The sequence below is a fragment of the Patiria miniata genome, unplaced genomic scaffold (assembly GCF_015706575.1).
Source record: "Patiria miniata isolate m_02_andy unplaced genomic scaffold, ASM1570657v1 HiC_scaffold_6, whole genome shotgun sequence".
Lineage (NCBI taxonomy): Eukaryota > Metazoa > Echinodermata > Asteroidea > Valvatida > Asterinidae > Patiria > Patiria miniata.
In genome coordinates, this window is record NW_024037073.1 from 9,402,255 (window position 1) to 9,419,724 (window position 17,470).

Below are 17,470 nucleotides of genomic sequence, written 5' to 3' on the forward strand. Positions count from 1 at the left end.
TGTCATTCAGACGTAACATTGACACCATGTCAATGAAATTTCTGTAAAGCATTTCCCAAATTCACTTTATGTATTTCTTACTATACATGCAACACACAAAGAAAAACTTTTTGTTATGGTAGTCGGGTATCAAATGGAGCAGAAATGATAGCTTGGTTGTGGACGTAACACCGTGTCAATCCCAAATGTCACACTTCCACTGAGTGATTTTGACACCGTTACGTCTACCTTAAGATACTGTTTCTGCTATATTTGAACCCTTACTATACCAAAACAAAAGCTTTTCTTGGTGCATTAGGTGTCCAGTTATAAATATGCAATGTCAGTTTGGGTAATATTTTACAAATGTGTGTAAAAAACGGCCACACTTGTGCGGGTGTACATGTGTGGCTTTACAGTAGAGGACAGACATATGAAGGGAGAACAAAAGATCCTTTCAGTCCTCAAGCGTTGGGTGATTTGTTGAAAACAGTCCACCGTATGGTTATGTGCTTAGTCTATGGGAGAGTGTAATATTACAGGGACAAAGGGAAACACAAAGCATTGTCCTCGGGCGTATAGAAATGCACAACTGCGTTTTCTTGTACGGCTTTATGATAGAGGACAGACACACAAAGGGAACAAAGGATTTTTTGACTTGTCATCGATCGTCACTCTCTACAAGTCTCATTCTTCAATCGTTTGTTAAAAAACGATCTTTGAATGTAAGTTTGTGATGTGTTCAGTCTATAGGAACAAAGAGAAACACAATGAAATACGTGTATGTTTCCTAAAAAAAAACCTGCGTATAGCACCAAAATTAATTGTGTCTTTGAAGCCCATGTATTAAACTACTTCTAAGTGAAAAAAAATATTTCCATTGCCCTACACGTTAAAATTTTATCACTATTTAAACAAAGTAACCCTAAATCAGGTTCGTCCAAAAAAGTAAGTTAAGTGCGTTGTGACTGAATGTTTGTTTCAACAACTGTAGGACACAATATCTTTATTAATAACCCTGTTTTTGGCTAACAATTCCAATGTGTCCCCACAGGTCATACTGATGTTCCGTGAAGTACCCAATGCAACCACTGCACTGCTGGACATGCTGCTGCATTGCTGCTACTGCAACGACACGTTCACCTTGTCCGTCATGATGATGATCCACGTAAGTACAATTCCTTACAATTCAAGTTGATCCAACAAATGTTTAATTTGTACTGTATGTTTTTATTTAAATCCTCCGAAAGACCAACATTTTTTTTTGCAGGGGGGGGGGGATGGATTGAGGACATCTGCAACCTTCGAGATTGTCGTTCAGCGAGTAATTCAAAATTTGTTAAGACGGGCAGATTTTTCATTCTATGTCTCATTCTTATGAATATTGTTTTAAATTTAGAGTAGATCATTTGCAGCTTTACAAAAAGTAACTGACAAAGTTATTGTTGAAAAGCTTACTTGGTTTAAAGATAATAATGGCACTAGACTCCCTGTGAAATTATTCCTTCTGGCACGCCGTCATTTTGAAGAAAACAATAGGAGGCCATTTCCAAAGATACGTCAAGTGACACATTTTTGGAAATTTCCGTAGTTGTTGATTTGTAATTCGGTGAATCTGTGAATGGGTGCCATTGGTGTTTAATTTGTGTCAAGAAAATGCTTTGTGCAGATGGTTTGTGCAGACGGTTTGCTAAACATTTCTCGATCGATATTACTGTGCCAAGCGATAATTTTTTACAGTCTGCAGTATTTGAATGTTATTAAAGGCACGTTTATGTAGGAATGTTGGCAATGACCCAGAAATGTATTTAACGACAAAAGCCTTTCTCAAAGTGAAGAAAAAAATGCACAGAAGTAAATGATCTTATGGACCTTTTAAATATATAAGGGAGATTGAAATTTTAAACGCTACATTATGTGCCAGATTTTTTCTCTTTGTCAATAATTTTTTTTCCATTTATTGTCTCTCCGCCCTGATTGGTCGATACAGGGTCAGGTGTCTTCAGCGCCGACCAATGAGCTGAAGCACATCTTGATTCTCCTCCTGGAGCTGTTGATGATGGAGGACCCCCTTCAGGGCAAGCGCCTCAAGCTAGCCGTGGAAGGCAACAACAACAATGGCCTCTTGGGTAAGGAGCACATCTCTGTATAGACTGACTGGGTAGGGTGAAGCCACTCGGACGCCATCTTGGGAGGCCAAGACATATGGGTTATTGTATCAATGTGGGGGCCACTTTTTCATGTGCCTGTTACATCTGATATCTGTGATTATATAATTCTGATGCAGTCATCCTCCAAGAGTGAATGTGAATTGCAAACTACCTACCCAACAAATAAAATGTTTAAAGTCATTCTTAATGCTATACTTAAATAAGGAAATGAATGTGTGCTTGGCTGGTTTTAAACAAGTCCGTTTAAGACTGGCTGGGGGAATGGACGCTGATAATAGCCTGAGCCTAAGGGAGGGATATTATTAGTGACCAGGCCCCCAGCCAGTCTTAAACAGACTAATGTTTAGTACCGGCCAAGCACATGCATATTTATTCCCGTTTATGAATACCTTTCAGTCAAAGAGTCAAAACAAGTCAAACATTTCCAGGGTGCTGAACTTGTAACTAACCTCATGAAGTTTCAGCTCAGCTTCAGCTGTATATTTCAAGAGAAACAACAACATTCTAGCATCTCGATTTCAAATCAAAAGTTGCTGAATCATGTTTTGCTTTGGGCCTGAATTAAGCATCCGAGACACGTTCTCACTTAGCTGATTGCAGCTATGCGATGTTGCACACTGATCCAATGAATTATCTAGGGCGCACGCGTGTGTGTCGTGTCAACCCTTGTGTGTGCTTCACCGAATAAAAAAACGAACTACTTATGGAAATTTCCAATGTGCGTCTTTAGATGCACTGTTGGAAAGGCCTTCTTTTGTTGATTTCTTCAAATTGACAGCTTGCCAGAAAGAACAATTTCACAGGGAGTTTAGTCCCATTACTATCTTTCAACCAAGTATGTTTTCCAACAATAATTATGCCAGTTTACTTTTTGGATAGCTGTAAATGATGGACTGCAGCTTTAATTGCCTTCCTTGCTGACTATTTCATTGTGGCTGATTTAAAATTAATCTCACTATTTCTTGTTATTGTCTCGCAGAGATCATCCGTAAATGTACGTCCACGGACAGCCGTCGGTCCTACCAGTGCATCAAATTCCTGGTCCATCTGTCCAACAAATGCTCCATGGCCAAAGAGTATTTGATGACCATCTCGGTCCGGTGGCAGTGGGCGGTCAACTGGCTCAAGAAAAAGGTAAGAACTTCTCTTCAACATGTAGTTTTTTGAAAGGTCAGTTAACCGGGTATAACATCTCCGAGTCAAAAGGTTTAATTTTCCAAGTTAACCAAGTCAAAAGACAAGCTAATTATATAAACTGTAGTTCATCCATGGTTACTTGTAAGCAAGCTGACTTGAAGGCACATAGGATCATTTGCATTTCTCCCAGAAGTAATCTAGCTGATTATTATCAAAAATCTTATGTATTAAACGCCTAGTGAATTTCTGTCTAACTTGCTGTCATTTAGAAGAAGTTAAGAAATGTAGGTGATTTCCAACGATCTGTCTATTGACTGATTTTTTTATTTTATACAAGGAAATCTATAGCAACTTTCTATCAAGACTAGACAATTAATGTGCTTATTTTGTTTATGTTGCTGTTTTGCATAGATGAGCGAGCACTACTGGACGCCTCAGAATGTCTCCAACGAATCCAGCACGGGACGGTCCTTCCAACGCACCATGAGTGCTCAGGACACGCTGGCCGAAGCCACCGCGCTGTTGGATGAGCTCAACACGCGTGACGACGACGGTGAACACATTGAGAACGACGAAGAGGAGGAGGAGTACGTCGAGGGGGACTCCAACACCAAGATGGAGGTCAACGGGTCGTCGGAGGGGTCAGAGGTCAACGGGAATGAAGACAGCTCCGAGTCTTCCAAGACGCTGGTCCAGGACGACGTGGGCGACTTGGACGACATTGATACATAACGGCATTTTTTTTTTCTGTTTCAGAATTTGTAGCCAATAGAAGATGGTTCCTTACTCCTGGGGTCATAAGTCAGAGGTCATCACAGGTCAGGTTGTAGGAAACCAAGGGCCAGGTTGCGTATTTATTTTTTTTGCTGTCACATCGTATTTTAACCAATCACATCACACACCCTAACATGAATATTTATCACGCTGTGTGGATGGAAGACACACAATAGGTTTTCGTAGTGTTTTCCCTGCAATTAACTTATGCCAACCAACAAAAATATTTCATAAAATTGGACAAGGGTTCAAACCATCTTGCGATCCATGGTTCACTTCACTATCCACTAGGTCAATCCTGCTTCAGCTAGGCTGGGAGCTCTCAATTGTTGAAAACAGCCACTTGACTGAAAGGACAACTTGGCACAGAAAGTCTGTTTGCATAGGGTGTTCAAAGCAGACAATGAATGCTTTTAAAATAACAATATGTTTTGCCCAAGCAAGTCAGAAGTTATAATAACTCGCATGCTTTGTACCTTGAGAAACCGGTTTTTGCTGAGCAGATATTTTCCGTGCTTACCAGATTTCTGTTGGCCACTGTTCCTGTTCCTGTTCAATCATTCACTCTAGTCACTGTAAGCCATAATTTTGTGTGTCGCACAATTTCTTCTATTTTAAAGAGGTTGTGGAATGCTCGAAGACATTTCCGTCATTTTTGGGGTATATGTAGCCTAAGGTGTGATGAAATAAAAACAACTATTATTTCTGTCATGAAATGAGTACAAAGGGTACTTTTGAGAGCTATTTTTCAGGTCCTGTTTCGACCCGAACGTGCAATTTCTGTAAAAGTCGTCATTGCGGGCAGCAAACAAAACACAGTAAATTGTGACGTAATAAACAGGACTCGTTTATGCTACTCTGCATCGGGAGTCCTGTTTATTACGTCACGATTCACTGTGTTTTGTTTGCTGCCCGCAACGACGACTTTTACACAAATTGCACGTTCGGGTCGAAACAGGCATGACAGGACTTGAAAAACAGCTCTCAAAAGTACCTTTTGTACTCATTTTATGACAGAAACAATAGTCGTTTTTATTTCATCACACCTTAGGCTACATATATCCGAAAAATGACGGAAATGTCTTCGAGCATTCCACAACCTCTTTAAGCCAATATAGGACAAACTTGGTTTGTTATTTTTTTTTTATTTGGACTTGAGTGTAGATTGTAGAAGCAATAATTTTATACGGACACAATTTGTAGCATGGTATGTGTGTCGTTTTACCGTAAAGTCTCACAGCAGTTTAGCAAGGGATGCAAAAGTGACAAAATTCTATAGAAACCCGAATTTAAATCTTTTGTCACACTGATTCTTTTTATTGGATGTTTTGCAAAGTAACTTGGTCGATTTCTAACTGTTACCACTCCCTGGTCCTACAAATTCCATCAGAATTTTTTTGATGGATTTTATAGGATTGAGGAAAGTTGGGCCTAGCTATTTTTTTGGCACAGGGGTTGATGCACCTATGAAGTTTCAAAAATGACCATTTGTTTTGTGCACTGTGTTTGATTTTGTAGGATTCAGGAATTTTCTATCAAAAGTGCTGCGGGATTTACAGTGAATTTCTTTTTTTTCTTCTGTTTATTGATTACCCCACTTGATTAAATCAAGTTGCCAAATAGTTTATGCATTGAAATAACTTTAGATCAAATAACTCTACAAAGATTTTTGAATCTGAAATCTATGCATAGAGTAAATTCTTCGCTGTAAAAATACTGAATTCTGGCATCTTCGAGCAAACTTGAATCCTCGATCCTGATTGGCTGATCCATGGCAACAACATTATCCATATCGCAGTCTGGGTATCGCACTATTCTTAGATGCGCACTGTACCTACTGCACGCATGTGTTAAAGGATAACCGCTGGAAAGTTCGTGTACAGGGTGCACGCGCGTTCAATCCAGCTTTACTGTGCGTCAAGTTGGCTTGAAGATAAATGCGTTTTCCACTCGCGCTCATGGAAAATGGAAAATTTGGTGCGTCTGTGTCCCACATACCACTTGGTCTTCAGCCTCGTGGCATTTGGTACTCAGACACACTACTTTGTTCCATGTTCCACTAAATGACTATGACATACATGTTTCATCATTATCTGCTGTAAATAGTTTTAAAAACAACAACAACAAAACGGGTTGTATTTTTCAAATGTTCACACAGCATGAGTACTCTAACAACTTTTCAAAACTGCCTCAGCTAAAAGAGAATTTGATAGTATTTTTGGATCTGGATTTGAAACTAGCTGCGACTGGTTTCAACCAGATAGATTACATGTATATCATTAACCTTTGACCGTGATGTGTTTCATGAGAACCAATCAGATTGTACCAGGAATGGCATGAATATTCATAAAAAGGAAAGCATCCAATACCAGGCGACTACCTTCACTCTTTCATCCAATCGCAACTGCGTGTGGTATCGCTATGGCAATACCTAATTAATATGCATTTTCGGTATCTTCCATGTAGATAGTTTGGTAGCGGTGTGTTTTAAGTAAAAATGAATAACTTATAGTTAAACACACCAATGCAAGTTATTTTTCAAGTAGCATTAAATACAATATGAATTTTCATATTTTTTTTCTTTTTTGGGGGGGATGTTTTGCTCAATACATTAACTGTTGAAGATCCATTTCTGTGTAAATTTAATAACATCTTCATCACTGTAAATATCATGCCTCACTATTTCATATGTAAATACTTTGTACATAAGAAAAAATACACCGTAGGTTTTTGTTAAAAATTCAAAATGTCAATTTTTCATTTTAAAAAAGAGATAAAGAGACCAATGAGATAAGTTGGGAAAAACCATTCTTGTTGTTCAGTTGTATGTGGGTTTTTTTTCAATTGAGAAGATGAAACCACCTGGCCAATGTTAAGGTCATATGGACATTTATGTAGGGAGCTGAGTTCTTGCACACTTTAACATAATTAACATCTGCACAACTTTTCTGTTGTTTTCCACATTTTGTTTCAAGTAGTTATGAAGTTTTACTTTTTCAATTGGTTCAGTAATTCCATTTGTTTTTAACCCGTTGTCAAATTCCATAAGAAAAAATCTGAAATCATATTTAATTTGAAGTTCATAGGATGTGGTGCTTTAATGCTTGTAGCATAAGTTGAAAAGTTGCATTTTTGTTTGTCTGTTGAATTGTTTGTAATGTTAACTGTGATTTAAATACTGACATGACATTACAAACTAGGCTTTTTATGCTACAGAAAAGTAGACCTTGCAGCAAAGGTTTCCACCTGAATTATTTTCATTTTCTGCAGTCAGTGAAGCAACCTTGATAAGCAGAAAAACTCTAGCCTTTTTTAATTTTAATTTTGTATAGGTTATGTGTGCAATGAGCAGATTATTCCAAAAATGCACCCGCCACATACGAACGCTCAAGTGATATATCTGTTCAAAGATCATATAGTACACATTGTTTTATTTCCGTTAATATTGAGGCAATTTATTTTGTATCCAAGGAGTTAAACCATATTATTATTATTTTTATCAGGCTTCCAGTGATAAAAAATAAATCACTGTATTGTATGCTTTCATGAAAAGTCCCCCGGATGACTGCAATATTATGTCAGTCAAAGTACCCAGATGAGGACAATATTATTTTTTGATATTTTCCTAGTCCGGGCATTTTAACAATTTTTGCTGGTTCCCACACAATCAAGAGCGTAGAACCTCACAGTTGTCAACCGGTCAACAGAGCGTAGCGCGGTACCATCGCACGCGGGCACGGACGCAGCGCGCAGCATGATATACGCGCAGTGTTGCCAACAGCAACAATGGCAGCTTCGAGTAGTGCAAAATTTGCTTCCGTAAGCAAAGAATATTCGGTGAAATTTCAGAAATAAAGACAGTGTCTTGAAAGGTATTTCTTGCTGATCAAGTCGGCTTGATATAAATAATAATAATAGTATTGGATGGCTTTTTTCCCAGGGGATACAAGAATATATTGCACTAGCTATAACAATATTGCCCTCGTCATAGCTCATGTAATATGTTCTTATATCCCCCTCAAAGCCATCCGATGTTATATATCTATCTTTAGGGGGGATTGATATGCAAAGATCCGTCATGAAATAAAACACAAACACACAAACAAAAAACGAATCTCTGTTAAAGGATTTCTTGATAACTAGACAAAATAAAAAAATTAACATAAAAATGCACAAGAAAAAAATGTCTGCCTTAATGCAAAATACTGTACATATTTAGAGACCTTATAAAGTTTAAAACCGTATAGGTGAAAATCTACTTTGATTCACTAAAATAGGAATAAAAAAAGTTGCATTTTAAAGTGATGTAGTACTGTTTGATACAATGCAAGACATGGTTAGTAGATCAGACAGTAAACTTAGTGTATTGTATAGGTATATGAAATACTGGTTCAAATCTGGTTTGAACCAGTTCAAACCAGTCTCTACTGGTTTAAACTGGCCCAATTTAAAGAGGCAAATGCATACACACATTTGAGCGTACGGTTTCTGCAGAGTTTACACTGAAGGGCTGGTCAGTGACATTAATGTACATGTGTGTACATATATGTAAATATATTTTAAATATTGATTACAAATTCCTGGTATTTTAAAAAAAAAATTTCTTTCATGATCAACTTCGTGAGACAGAGAAGTGCAAGATTTGAATAAAGAATTCTCAATTTTACCCAGTTGTATATTTTCTGTATTTTGTCAGATTTGTTTTTGTTAAATTTAATTGTATACATGTATATGTTTTTCCATAGAGTAAGGAATGGATTGTATCATTCAAATTCCAGGAAAAGATACTTTAATAACGTTGTTGGCATGAGGCGATTTTGTCTTTTAAGAACCAGGGCTTTCTCCATACAAGAATTTCATTGTTTATCTTTACCCAACATTATCACACTTCTCAAGCAAGACAGCGAAGGCGAGATTCACGTGTAAGTTGTCGTAAACAGTACTCTTTTCCACAGCTTTTAACACGTTTTCTCCAAAATGTTGGGTTGAAAAATCTAAGAGATATCAGCTTTCTGGTATCTTTATGCTTTTTCTGTAATTTGCAGAAATGGATGGATTTTGGGGGTTAGTATTTTACAGCAAATATTGTTACACCGACTTGTTTGAAGTTTCATGTTGGTAGATGCTGGGAAAAAAAACAAGAAAAACAATCATGTTCCTGTAGTCTTCAAATTTGGTTTGTGGGTTGCTCTTGGTAGCCTTATTTAGCCTGTTGCTCTTGGGGCCGACAGGTCAAAGGTCAAGGTCAATTTTGCTAAAATAATAGAAATCTTCCATTTTGGTTAGGGACACTGACAAGTATCCATACTAACTGACTATAAAAACTGCCAGCATGCAAGGGGGATTGCGCAATTTTTACTCACGGAGTCCTTTAGCCCCTGTTTTCAAAATCGTTTACATATCGACGAGTAAAGCTCTTTTTGTGTTTTCCCGCCAGTTTGGAACCAGTCAGTTCCCCCGAGCTGTCCCCGCACCACGACGGCGATCGTCTCAGCGAACTGACTGCGCTGGTACGCAAGGGGGAACACCGGGGATGTCATGGACCGCATACCGCAGGAGATCCAGCGCGTCATACGTGACAACAACCTGCAGTTCCTGCGGAACCGCGCCATCTATGACACCGATTACTTCACCTTTGTCCGGAGCCTTGCATCCTGCAATGTGGTGAGTCCAAAAACATCTTCAGGGATTTTTTTTTTACAAAAAGAGTGCCCATTCCGGCGCGAAAACTTGTTTACCACACAATGATAATAGTTGGGCAGATCATTAAAATGTAAGTTAAAGATACAAATGCTCAACACAACTATACCTTTCGAATTTGCTGACATTACTGCACGAAGGAATTTCAGGGTACAAAACTTTGCTCCTCAAAAATCAAGCCATTGGAGTACACTTCATCATACCCACAAGCCCAACTTCTTTGGTTTCATGTGAAATACGTCCACTGTCAGCATGGGATTTTCTGCTATTACTAGATTTTCAAATAAAGACCGCAAAAAAAACGAAAAAAAGGCCACACTCATTTTAGGGTCATAATTTTGAATCTGATCCTCTTATGATAACGTCATTGATATAGACCTTAGGGGAATTTTGTTGGCTACATTTTTATGCCCAGTTTGCTACCAAAGACTGTACATCGTCCAACATTGACAACGGTTCATAAAAAATGATGCAGCTGGAAAAGTCGCAAATTTAAAGAGTAGGCGAGTGGAAATTGCTGCGTGACAATGTTACAGTGCCCAAAACAAACGGCAGGAAATTTCGATTGCACAGTGTTTGTATATGCATGGGAGCACGAGGAATTGAATTCCCCGCGCTTTGTTCGAGCACTGTGCAGTTGATAGGCGCCAATTACGGGCGTGTGGTTTGCGCTGAGCAATTTCTCCTCGCGTAATCTTTAAATTTGCAATTTTGGTACTTAATTGCTTATAAAGTTTACCCCTAAATCATTACCCTGATCGAGAATACTTTAATAAAAACTCCTCTTCAAAAATATTGCTCTTCTTTTCAATCTGCAGTCTTTCACACTGAGCAGTTACTACGATTCCTGTGCCGTCACCAGCCTGCAACTAGCCTTCCTGTTTCTATTCAACAATTACTTCCGAACCAAAAAGAAGCTCAGGTGAGTTCTGAGGGCAGCATTCCATTTGACTCTTAAAGGGCCCATGCAGTGTAGATAGCAATTATTTAATGCTATCCTTGAAAATGCATCTTTGTGTTCCATTTAACCTTATTTTAAATTTCATATTGCCATATCCAAGGGTATTTTGATGTCTTTTTGGTTTTTATGCTAATTCAAATTACCGTATTCATGAGCAAACCTGTGATGTCATTCCGGGCAGAAACCTCAATGTTACAGCTATTTCAGCACAAAAAGTTCCTATTAGGCCAAAAAAAAAAATAAGTCGGTCTCTGGTCAGCGCGCGTCGATTTTAATCATGCGCGTCAATCTTTTTTTTTTCAAAATGTTCCGCGTTAGCTCCAACAGCGCCCTCTATTGCCGCACCTCCTCAATTTTTTTTTACCAAAGAGCACCAAGGAATGGGAAATTGCACCAAGGCAAATGATCAAAAACACCAAGGCAAATTATGGAGAACAGCAATGTACATGAGGACACCAAAAAAGCAAAATAGTACCCCACCTTGTCTGTACAATCCAAGCTTGAAAAAAAAAATTTAAAAAAGCCGCGTCGCCGCGTCAATTCCGGAACTTTGGTCTGACCAGAGACCGAATATTTTTTTTTTTTGCCTTATTTTGGATATTTTGCTGTCACAAATTTTCTTTTCTTTGGTGAGTTGTTGTTGTGTAAGTACATGGCAGTAAACCAATGAGCATTCAGACAAATTGAAAGTGAGGCTTGCAAGGCATAAATAGTCTGGCACCATCCCAATCAACAGTTGACAATTTATAAAATACATTCAGGGAACACGATCAAGAATGGCTTCCTCATGAAAAAGATGGATAGCCTGAGCCGAACATTATTATCGACCAGGCCCCTAACCAGCTTGAAACCATGCATTTATAACTGCACCATCATACTTTGATCCCATTTATTATGACGTCTCCTCATGATAAAGTAAATAACTTTATGTACCACATGGCTGCAAAAATTGGTTATTGGTTTCAATGGCAGTAGGCCAATTTTTTGCTAGACCTGTTGCTAACTACTCAAATTTGGAGAGCAAATATGGGAGTCCAGAGAGGCCACATAACCCAACCTAAAAACACATTAAAATTGTGCAGCAGCAAGATTCCAGTCAAACCAGTGAGTTTGGCAGTTTTGAGACATCATCTTTCATTGAAAAAAAAACTTTTTCATGTTGCCGACGCGCATGGCTACCAGTGTTGTAGGTCTCGAGACCGGTCTTGGTCTCGAGACCGGTCTCGAGAACACTTTTTGCTGGTCTCGGTCTCGGTCTTGGAAGCTGTGGTCTCGGTCTTGGTCTCGGTCCCCTTTGGTCTTGATATTTTGGCTGGTCTCGGGTCGAGACCGGCAATATGTAGCTTTTACAGCTCGATCAATTACTTTGTGTTCACTTCGTTCAGTACCGTTGTTAGTTAAAACATTTGCTAGCCTGTAGATCGATCAAGCTTGTTATATATCGTGGTCGGTTTGCCGGACTCGACTGCACGTTGGAAAGTCCCCAAAGTACATGTAAAGCTGCAGCAGTATACCAGTCACTGAACGATTTGGAGCAAGTTCGGCATTTATCTGTTGAGTCGGACACATAAAGCAAAGTATGAACTTGTAACAGTTTATGCAATAAGGGTCAACCATTTTCAGGGATTGTGTAGTTTAGCCCACCCCTGTGGGCGTAATCACTTGCATTTTGTATTCTAATAATAAATGAGGTGCTTCAAATTAGTTATATTTTCAACCCCACACAATGTTCTCTTCAATTTGGGACAGTATTTTGAAGAAAAAGTAAATTTTTCTACCTGATTTTCCAGCATTGAACTCACACACTCTTACCAGTTACCACTCACTGTTGCCATGAGAGTGTATGATGAGACCCCATTTTCTGGCTGCTCATTTTGAAGTACCCCATTATTCCTCAAAAATTAAAATCCCGTTCAGAAAAAAAAAAAAAATCCATATCCGGCACATTCTGGCTACCACCTCGCAACTTGTGGGTCTACATGTACAAGTCCACATTCTATGACAGAAATTTAAAAATTAATTCAACATTTTCTAGCTCCCATATTTTAAAATCAAGTACACAAGTCTTGTTAGAAGTTACATGTAAGTCCTATATTTATTTTAGGAAAAAAGAGGCACAATGTAAAATTTAAATTGCATCTTTAAATATCCGTTAGAAGTCATAGCTGAAACCAAGGGGTGACTGTGGAGTTTAGGATCCGAGTTCCTATAACAGATGAAACATCTACCTTTAACTTTTTACTTTTGTCACGATTGGGTGCAGACAACATGTCAAAGCCCATATTTCTTAAGTGTAACTACTTTTTGCTCAAGTAAGGTGTCATGTATCAATTTGTCAACACTGCCACTGGTCAACATTTTGGTCTGTATTCTTTGTGAATAGAAGGGTTACATTTTTCAACTATAATAACGTGTCTTGTGGTCTCGGTCTCGGTCTCGGACCACATTGGTCTCGGTCTCGGTCCGCCTTGAAGGGGATGGTCTCGGTCTCGGTCTCGGTCTCGAATCTTCAGGTCTCGGTCTCGGTCTTGGTCTCGGTCTCGGACTATCCGGTCTCGACTACAACACTGATGGCTACGCCGCTGTGACGCGCGCATACCAGAAACCGGAGACTTTTTTTTTTGGCCTTAATGACTTTGTTGTCTTTTTCACTCATAGGATATTGTATGCTGCAAACATCTGTTCACTAAGTCTGCCGTGCGGCGGATCATAACGTTCCTCTTTGGCCCACACACTGCACAGAACGAGGAGGTATGTAAGGCAGTTCCACGAGTGAAAAACAGTGCATTAAATGAAATCGGGTGACGGTCACCCAATAATGGCTGGTTCTTCATTACTCACTTCGAGCACAGATAGATCTAGTTGTGATATCAAAAGTTAATCATGGTTCAAATATAGTCTCACGAAATGATCACCTAATTGATGCCATAATTCACATGACTTTTAACCTGTGTTCAATAGTAGACATTTCTGTTACAGAGAATACAGGAGAAAGTGTGGATTCGTAATTTAAGAATTTACAAGGCGCGAAGCACCGAGTGAATTCGTAAATTAAGAATCCACACTTGTGAGTGTATTCTCTGACTTAAACCATTGCGTCAACAGAAGTATTGTCATTAACAGTCCAGTGAGTGGAGATGAAAAGACTTGCATATCTTGTATCGTGGCCATTTAATTCGGCGGAACTTACATTCAAGGGAGTTATCCGAGGCACTTATGTTATCAAATTTTATGTAAAGGAAATTAACATTGTGGCGTGTTTCTGTTAATAATGTGAATCCTAGTCGCCACACCCGTGCAACCACGTTATTTTGGGTGTAGACTCTTTCACGTCAACATGGATTTGAATCAAGTGAAAACAAATTGAAAATGTTCAAAATGTATTAAGAATGCGTAAAAAAAAGAGAATAAAATTAACGTGAGAAAGAATGTTGTATCCAGACGCCACGAACTGGTTGTGTACAGAGTCTACGGAGAGTCTATGAAGTATTTCCGAACAAAAATGGAAATGTTTCTTGGTCCCAGATTCATGTCTTTTCAACATTTTTGCTATGACTAACCTTTATTGAGATGATATATGAGGAAAAGAGTGGCGTCAGGATGCAACAGTCTTTCCTTAACGTGTCATAAGTTTCATGATGTCTATTCAGCTATATATGTTTTAAAGTACATTGTCCAAAATGCGGATTTGATATTCCTAATCCACACTCGACTGAAGAATCGTCGTTCCGAATCCACACTTTTAACAGTAGTGTGACGTCATGGCAATGGTTTTATTTCTTGAGACTACTTATTGATTTTTTTGGCCTGCGTAGGATGTTCAGACGAGGTGATGGACGTCCCTGCAAACCAAAGAGTTCACTTATCTCCACACGGTGCTGGCTGTCATGATCCTGTACTGTGACGTCTCCAAGTTCAGAACAATCGGTAAGTCTGGCTGTCTGTTGTATGGACTTTGTGCATAAGTACTGTACTACTCTATTGCCAGGAGCATGGTGTTTGTGCCCTTGGGCAAGACACTTAACTACAATTGCCTCTCCTCCCAGGAGTATGAACGGGTAGCTGTGAGGGTAGAGGACCGAATATACGCTGTTATATAACTGACATACAGATCCTAGTTCAAAAAGTTCAAATATATCAAATGACAAGGATCTTTATGTCAGTTATATAAAACAAATATTGAGTGGCTTTAAATTGTGAAATGGGAGGAATATTATCGCTTGGTAAAATCTGGACTTTTCCAGTTCACTCGGCTTCGCCTCGTGAACTGGAAAAGTCCAGATTTTTCCTCGCGATAATATTCCTCCCATTCTACGCTGAGCCACTCAATATTTGTATAATATCGGCTGCTATGTGGTCTCGTGGCCTGATGAACGGAGAATATTTGTAAAGCATTTTGAGATCGTTGTTATAATGGAAAGTGCTATATAAGTATTACACTTTTGGCTAGGTACCATCCTCAATCCTCCAAAATCAATAGCGGAGTGACCATTGACTCAATCCTTTAAAATTCACTGTTAATGGGTTGAGGCAGTGCTGATGACATTCAGAAGCAGTGCGGATGATATTGAGCATAATGCAGGGCTCAGTAATGCATGGCTGCAACATAAACAATGCAGGGTCCAAAATGAACGGACACTTTTTGCCATTCAGCCTCAAGCCTCCAAAATCCTCCAAAACTGCCCTGAGGATTTTGGAGGATTGAGGATGGTCAGGGTTAATTTTCATTATTAGAATAGCAATGATTGAGTTGGACTTATTGTGGATTACTGTTAATCCCCAGATCAAGGGGATTATCCACCGAGGCAGAGGACGTTAATCATCCCCACCAGTAAGCCGCTAGCCATGCCCAGCGACATGCAACAAATCCTCTTTGCCACGGAAGGCATCAAGTACATCCGGGAGGTGAGTTTATAGGTCGCCGAGGTGACCATTCATCTTACAAAAACCCTTCAAGGGTGCGTTTGAGCCTGTTACTGTTGCTACTCCTGAGTGCAGGAAAATGCTGCGAGCGTATCCCTCTCGGTGCAGGAGTGTACTCCCAGTATGACGGAGAGCATACTCTTGCTAACCCGCGGGTCTACTCCTGCCGTTCGTGCGCTCAGGAGTATACCCGTGTTAACACGAGTAACATGCTCAAACACACCCCAAAAGTTTTATCAAGAACCGTTGGTATACTATTGGATGATTTCCTAAGTATGTCACGTTATCGTTGACGATGCGTACGTTGTGGGGAAGTTTTTTTGTCTGTTGGGAAACTTCCGACCAAGTCGTTGGTAAAAACCTGACTTTTCTGAAAATTTTTTGTTTGCAATCAGTTGCACATCCGTGAACAGGTGTGAGCCAGTCTGTCTGGTTCCCTGACCTGAAAATTCCCTGACGTCTGTAAATTGCTCTGTTTCGTCTGAAGTAGGGTCAGGGAACCAGGCTACAAGAGCAGCGTGTTTTTTCTTGGTTTTTCCCAACATCTATGAACATAAAACTTTTAAAAGGTTAGTGTGACAATATTTGCTATGAAATACTAACCCCCAAATCTATCGATTTCTGAAAATTGCAGAAAAAGCAAATGTTTTTACTTCCTATTGTAAGGTAGGAATGCTCCGAGTTTGTCATTTTAAAGCTCATGATGTACCGTATTGGTAACGTTGGTGAATACCCGGAAACAGACCAACTGATTTAATGAGCAAAACCTTCTTCAAAGGTACCTAATACCCTATGAAATTATTCCACTTGAAATGATATCATTTGGAAGAAAGCAATCATTGAATTAGGTTTTATGCCCCGCCGGTGAAGCCGAAGGGGCATACTGTTTCCGCCTTGTCCATCAGTGTGCCAGCGTTTTGGGGAAGGTTTTTATTGTTAGGGAAATAAGAACCAAGTTATGAGGACTTTCTGCTGTCCCCATAGTGTCTTTGGCCCCCATAATACCATGGGACAACACGTGTGTGTTCTCCCCACTGTTACGGAACAAGAACAAACGTGTAGGCGTACACTACATACATCCGAGGACTGACAGACAAAGGGAGGACAACAGATTCTTTGTTGACCTCGATCGTTCATCTTTTATGTGCTTAGTCTTTGGGAGAGTGTTACATTATACAGGGACAAAGGAAAACACGAAGTTTGTTATTGTTAGGGAAATTAGGACTGAGTTATGGGGACTTTCTGCTGTCCCCATAGCGTCTTTGGTCCCCATAATATTGTGGCGGCACGCCCGGGATCTCCCCCGGCCAAAGCGAAGTTGATAGGGACCAAGTCTGACTCATATTGGAGTGCAGCTGATCTTCCCGAGCCCAAACTTTCCCAAGACGAGAGACCACTCAGAGCGACGTCAAGGCTTAGGGAGCAGGTCTGTTTTGGAGGAAATTTACCACCGATTATGATGATTGTGATTACTCTCTGTTAATTGCACAATAAACCTGCAAGAAATACACCTTGACAACAGGATTGTCGGCACAACAAGTATGACTATAATTTATTATATAATCAAGAAATATACAGTTATAATTGGGATCTAATTGGGCTGATCTATTACCAGGGTCACTAAATTATAGTTGGGAGACAACCCGGCCACTACTCATATAAGCAGCAACGCGCACAGCATCAACAATGTACAATAATGTAAACAATACACACCAATGTAAGTAATACACACCAATGTAAAAATTGCACGCCAATGTAAACAACGCGTGCCAATGTTAGTAATGTACAGCAATGTAAACAATACATCTACGCCAATGTAGACAAT

General features: G+C 39.4%; 1 protein-coding gene and 1 long non-coding RNA gene across 2 annotated transcripts in view; both read left to right on the forward strand.

Annotated features, from left to right (window-relative positions):
• The window catches only part of LOC119743464 (ubiquitin carboxyl-terminal hydrolase 24-like), a 28,755-nt gene extending 24,041 nt beyond the window's left edge, over positions 1-4,714 (forward strand). Inside the window, exons 8-11 of the mRNA XM_038219875.1 lie at positions 1,034-1,147; positions 1,970-2,108; positions 3,130-3,284; positions 3,699-4,714. Of these exons, the coding sequence (XP_038075803.1) occupies positions 1,034-1,147; positions 1,970-2,108; positions 3,130-3,284; positions 3,699-4,019 (729 nt within the window). The 3' untranslated portion in view covers positions 4,020-4,714. The remainder of the gene's footprint in view (positions 1-1,033; positions 1,148-1,969; positions 2,109-3,129; positions 3,285-3,698) is intronic.
• A 2,900-nt stretch (positions 4,715-7,614) lies between these two features.
• On the forward strand, positions 7,615-15,623 carry LOC119743450. The gene is made up of 6 exons (XR_005273030.1): positions 7,615-8,983; positions 9,499-9,725; positions 10,580-10,683; positions 13,381-13,473; positions 14,538-14,649; positions 15,506-15,623. It is a non-coding gene; the product is annotated as an uncharacterized LOC119743450 (long non-coding RNA).
• The last annotated feature ends 1,847 nt before the right edge of the window (positions 15,624-17,470 follow it).